We start from the raw sequence: 6,423 nt of genomic DNA, 5'->3' as shown, positions 1-6,423 counted from the left end.
GAATATGTAATATACAAGGATTAAATTGAACTCAAAAATATAATTTTCTTAAAATATAAGAAATATATATATTTAGCTCACTTTTCAAATTATTAAGTATCTTTTCTTGTTACTATCATTTCAATAATACATATATTAAACTAATATAAAAGAAAAGTACAAATAAGCCATATATTAACTTTATTCTAATTGCTTTCAAAGGTACTTTGATAGTTATAATATATACTTGATTAAATAATACATTTGAAATGGAGCCATATAGCTATCAAAGTATACATATAATATATACTTTTATATTATAAATAATACATTTAAAATGAAGCCATACATTAGCTTTATGCTAATTGCTTTCAAAGGTACTTTGATAGTTTTATGGCTCCATTTCAAGTGTATTGTTTAATCAAGTATATATTATAACTATCAAAGTACCTTTGAAAGCAATTAGCATAAAGTTAATATATGGCTTTATTTGTATTTTTCTTTTATATTAGTTCAATATATGTATTATTGAAATGATACTAATAAGAAAAGATACTTAATAATCTGAAAAGTAAGCTAAATATAAAAAATTTATATTTTTTTGTTCAATTTAGTTCTCGTACACTAAATATTTATTTAATTTAATCTTTGTATCATATATTTTTTTTAATTTAATCTCTTTGACACTAAGCATGTTAATGCCATATGGCACTAACATTTTCAGACTATTTGGGTGACATGGCAGTGCCGCGTTAGCATGTCAACCACACATATGTTGCAACATCATTTAAATTTACCATGTCAGCGCCATATCAATGCTGATGTCATCATTTTTAATGGTTAAATTAGATACCGTTAGGAGATAACCTAATTTGAAGTAATTTTTAAAATTTAAAGATTAACTTGATACAATTTTGAATAGAATGACTAAATTGAAGAAAATGCATAGGTATAGAAATTGTTGGGGTATTTTGACCATTTGATTTTTAAAGAAAAAAAGACATAATGTTCGAAAAAAATCTTTGAACTAGTCAAGTAAATTCAAACAAGTCTTTATTCTTTTATTATATTCAATCAAGGTCCTATATTTTTATTTTGAATTAAATAAAATTTTATAATTAATGATTGACTAATTTTCATTAGTCAAAATATAACTTATCATTTTATGTCCATATGACACTAACATAACATTGATATGAATGATGAAAAATACCATATGATTATATCATCATATTACATTCATATGTTACGTCATCATATGTCATATTACATTTTAGCATGTCATGTGGTATAAAATGATAAATGATATTTTGACTGAGTTAAATATTAATTATAAGAGTTAATTTGATTTAAAATAAAAATATAAAAACTTATTTGATTAAAAAAATATAAAAAATTTATTGAATACAATAAAAAATAAAAATATATTTAAAAAATTTAAATTATTTAAAATATTATGTCAGGCAAAAAAGAATTCTTTTCAATTCTTACCTTACGTATTCATATCTACATTTAGAATCATAACTGAGTCTTTGCTAAGTGCTAAATGCCTCAGGCACTGATAAAGTACTTGTATATTAATAATACTGTCTTACTACCATAATGTTTTCTTTCTAGGTAAAAGGTTTTTTATACTGTCATCATTTTGTTTGATAGTACATCCTGACAAAAAGAAAACTCTATAAAGAAGTTGAAAGTTTGTATAGCTATGATATCATGGCATTATTTCAAAGTACAGGCACAGGGAATCAGTGAACTTCTATAGGAATTAAAGTACACCTTACCACATCGCATGAAACATGCAATTTCTATAGCAATTATATAATAAATTACTATAAACATATATAAAAAAAAGAAATTTCGAATTCTGCTTTTTGACTAAAGAGTTCGTCGCATGCAATTGCAATTGTACTTTAGTTCTTGTAAACTTGCAAGAGAATTACATAGAAAATGCAGTGTTATCATAACAATCTAACAAAGAATATTCCCAAAAAAAGTATGATATATACCAGACATATTCAGACAAACCCAATAATCATTCTTCTTTTCTATGATAAAAGGATCCTTTCTATTTCAATAATATCACTCTTCTTTCTTATGATAAAAGTAATCTCTATTATAGAATGAGACCCTATAATATAGAACTTTACACTTTGCTTCGTATTAATTCTTTCATTAACTAAAACTATGCATGCTGACCTGATTGAGATTATATTTTGACAACTTTGTGGTGCTTATACTAATAAAAAATTCCTCAAAAAAAAAAAACTTTTCATGGATTTGTTGGACATTTTCCTTAATATCACTATAATTATAGGAGAAAAATATAAGGAAGAGTGAAAAATTTGTTGGAGATATGTTTTGGTGGGGAGGGGTTTGAAGAAAAACATTGATGGCAATTAGGAAGTCCTTATCAAATTTACCATATATATATATATATATATGCTCAAACATTCAAGAATGATCGACTCATATTATTTTTGTACAAATTTAAAAAATCACAATCACATGGCTGTGTTAACAATAATCAAACCAAAGGCAAGGGCAATTATTGTAATTTTATTTTTGGTCATCTCTCATTAGGTGAGGAAGAGGAATCAATTTGCTGTCAATGATTGAGAAAATGGAAAGCCAATGAAAGAGACAAGCTTCAAATTGGGTAGGGAGGTTTGGCATCTGATTATATATATATATATATATAGACTATGATAATTAATTTGCAACCATTCTTAAGCCTTTGATTATCAACTAATATCCTCCCTTGAGAGAGAGAAGTCTGAAATTTGAGATTAGGTAACATGGAAACATCTATATGTTTGTTGAGAAATGATATGGCTAGCTAGCTATAAGTTTAATTAAAGTCCATTGATTCTCATTAATTAGACGCGTTTAATTCACTTCCTCAAATGTGTGTTGATTTCCTTCTCAAAACAAAGACTTTGATTAATTTATTTCGTAATTTTAGGTGTCATCTTTGGTACTTTGTCAAACTCAATTGCTGCAATCACACTCTCCCACCTTAGGATTCTAACTTCATTTAGTGCGAAAACGTCTGATTTGCTGCTATCATGCATGTCACACGTTACTTTTATGGATTCAGGATTTTTCTCATTGTACAAAAAAAGAAAACAAAAGAAAAGAAAAGAAATGATGCACCCCAATCCTCAACAAAAATGAATGACATTTCTGTTAAGGGATGACCTTTTTCATTGGATGGTTACCCTAAATCAAGAGGAATATTTACAAAAATTAAAAAAACACATTTTTATTATTGAGTTAAATATTCAAATATTATAAATGTATTATTATGTTCAAATTAATTAATTGCAACACATATTTCACATATAATAGCTACATGGAATTCACATGTTGAGATATGAGGGTTATACTCAATGCATGACAAAGCAGCTTTTGAAGAGGAAAAAAAACCAGAAATAATTGCTTAAAAGCAATTTATTATGTTTAAGTCATAGAAAAAGCATGATGTGAGCATACGCAATTAAATAGGAAGAAAAATTAGATTGATGGGGAAATGATGCAAGCGCAAGCTTTCTCGAATATGCGTATTAATGTACCTAAGCTATTAATTATTGGAATCTCTAATTCAACTCAGGTTGAAAGGTTAAACAAAATTAAACCACTACTAGTACGTGTGACACACGCTCCGTAAACAAGCGCGTAGCCTTTTGCTTTGGTTTTTGGTTGCAGCATTGCTGTCTCTCTCTTCGCCATTCCACCTTCCTTCCCTTTCCCTTCAAATCCCACCTTTTCTCCCCTCACTCGCCTTGTACGTGGTCAATTAACCTTATCAAGTGTCACCTCTCAAAGACACCCGAACAAACAATTTACCCTTTGTTTGCTTCAGTTCAAAACAAGCCCAATCTCTCCCCCTTTCTCACTCTCCCTCGAACACGCGCACCCATTTACATAAATGAAAAAAGTTTTAGTATAAAGAACGGACAGACAACTATTTTCTCTTTGAACACCAAAAACAAGCCCTTTTTCTTTTTCCGTCTCTCATTTCTCATTTCTTTTCTCTTTTTCTCCCCACCATGACAGACAGGGTTTACCCATCATCCAAACCAGCGGCAAATGGCGGCGCAGCCCCAGCCACCACCGCTAACCCTTCCTTTCCAGCCACTAAAGCCCAACTCTACGGAGCCTCCCGCCCTCTCTACCGCCCACAAGCCAACCGCCATCGCTACCGCCGCTCCTGCTGCTGCTCTTGTTGCCTTTGGACCAGCGTAGCCATCCTCCTACTTATCCTCCTAGCCGCCATAGCCGGTGCTATTCTGTACGTTCTTTACCGCCCTCACCGCCCGACTTTCACAGTCTCCTCTCTCAAAATCTCAACTCTTAACATAACTTCCGGTTCCAAGCTCATCACCAACATCAACCTCAACGTCACAGCCAAAAACCCTAACAAAAAACTCGTCTACACCTACGACCCCATCACCATATCTCTTATTACAAACGACGATATCGATATTGGGGATGGTTCGTTCGGTTCCTTCGTGCATGGCACCAAGAACACGACGCTTTTGAAAGCTGCCATAACTAGCAACCAAGAACTCGATGACACGTCAGCGGGCAAGTTAAAGACTGCTTTGAATAGCAAGAACGGGCTGCCATTAAAGATAAAGCTGGTCACTAAAGTGAAAGCGAAGATGGGAGCATTGAAGACACCGAAGCTTGGTATTAGGGTTATTTGTGAAGGGATTAAAGCTACTGCTCCGAAGGGGAAATCAGCAACCACAGCTTCCACTTCTGATGCAAAGTGTAAGGTTGATTTGAGGATTAAGATCTGGAAATGGACTTTCTGATGAGAGGAGAGAAGGAATGAAGAAGAAAAAGGTTTGATGTTTATTTTATTTTTTGTCTTCGTATTTTTTTTCTTAAATTTTGCGTTATTCTATTTTTTTTCTTGAGTGATGATATGTTTTGTAAATTTGGTGATTCACTGTAATAATAGGATATACTAGAAATTTGTAATGTATACTTTTGATTTTTGTTTTTTTTTCCATTTTTTTTTGTTTTTGTTTTTGTTGTTAGTCCTTTGTTCATTAGTGTACAATTTCTCTTTTCCATTGGGCAAATTTACAGTAAAAAAAGTATTTTCTTTAAATAAAATTATTTTTTTGACTTATGACGTATCTATAATAGAGATTGTTTGGCACTTTTTGATTGGGACTAGCTTACATTAACCTACAATATTTTGCATTAAATCCTGTACATTTAATTTCCCGATAGTTATTTTTCGAAAGGAGATTTAAATCTAATCTTATTTTAAAGTGAAAAGTGGAGGTCCCAAATTTTGTAAACTTCACTTCAACAAAAGTCATCTAAAATTATTGAGTTGTTGTGCCCCCTTTGCTTTGCCATGGCCATTGGCTGTAAAGGTCACCCCATGGATTGGCATTGCCATTGGCCAATAATTTTTGACTGAAAGCCATTGATTTATCACTTCAATTTAACTAAAGAGTCATCGTTTGACTTACTTGTGTTGACCACAAAGAGATAATATCCGAAGTTTGGTTTTGGGCGTTCAACTTGACTAGGCTAAACGTTAGTTTCTTTTTCTTCGTGAGGCTGCGTTTTACCTTGTGCTTGCCGGTAGATTAAGATACATTGAAACTTAGGCTGCCAAATTCCAAAACTCCACCGACAGTGTATTACCACCTAAATTCCGAGACAAATCCCACTACATATTGTTCAGTGTATATATTACTTTCTAAAATCACATTTTATTCCACTTAAAGATTAATCAAACTTTTTCATATTATTATTATTATTATTATTATTATTATTATTGTTTAGACGAACTTCCCCTTTTTCTACTTTTTCAAATGCAAAAAGTCGAAGGAAAGAAATTAATTAGATGGACAGACATTGTCCTCTTTTGCCTTAGACGTGCAGGGTTTTCAAGAGATTGTTTTGCAGGATTTTCAAGAGATTGTTTTGTAAGGAAAGTCTGCTGTATTTTTGTCTCGAACAGGATCTTTTGTTAAGAAAAGGAAAAGAAGAACATGGAAAAATGCTTGATGAAGAAAAATTACCAAAACATTTATCTATAATCTTTGAAAATTCCTTTCTGATGACTAAAAAAAAGGTTTAAGCAATTCGCTGGCTTTGCTTAAATTGCAAGCGCTGGTGGCCCCCCGATGGCAATTTTTGTTTGAATTGTATGACTCAGAATAAACACGTATATATTTTATCCCAAAATATTAGTAGGTATTTTTAGTGGTTGTCACGTCAATCCCGAGTATGGAAAAGTCTTACCTCTCCATCCTAATTAATCAATTGGAAGACTTAAAAAATAAAAATAAAAAATAAATAAAATTCGTGCATAACATAAAATATTTGTGTCGGTGGGAGACTCTGAACGTGAAGGGAGGCAGTACAATTATAGTTGTGCGTGTTATTAAAGTAGGGCCGCAGGCTGGG

At 31.6% G+C, this 6,423-nt stretch overlaps 1 protein-coding gene across 1 annotated transcript; it reads left to right on the top strand.

Moving 5' to 3' along the window:
* Positions 1–3,934: 3,934 nt before the first annotated feature.
* Positions 3,935–4,994, top strand: LOC18596151 (Late embryogenesis abundant (LEA) hydroxyproline-rich glycoprotein family). The gene has a single exon (XM_007024446.3). The coding sequence runs from the start codon at positions 4,032–4,034 to the stop codon at positions 4,800–4,802; it is 771 nt and encodes a 256-aa protein (XP_007024508.2). The 5' UTR covers positions 3,935–4,031; the 3' UTR covers positions 4,803–4,994.
* Positions 4,995–6,423: the final 1,429 nt, after the last annotated feature.

The sequence above is a fragment of the Theobroma cacao genome, chromosome 6 (genome assembly GCF_053813885.1).
Source record: "Theobroma cacao isolate CCN51 chromosome 6, ASM5381388v1, whole genome shotgun sequence".
In the NCBI taxonomy this organism is placed as follows: domain Eukaryota; kingdom Viridiplantae; phylum Streptophyta; class Magnoliopsida; order Malvales; family Malvaceae; genus Theobroma; species Theobroma cacao.
Note: the sequence above shows the minus strand (reverse complement) of the source record. Positions and strands in the feature narration are given on the sequence as shown.

Bases quoted from the DNA above. Each gene is read 5' to 3' on its own strand.
- LOC18596151 (XM_007024446.3), top strand. From the start codon at position 4,032: ATGACAGACAGGGTTTACCCATCATCCAAACCAGCGGCAAATGGCGGC.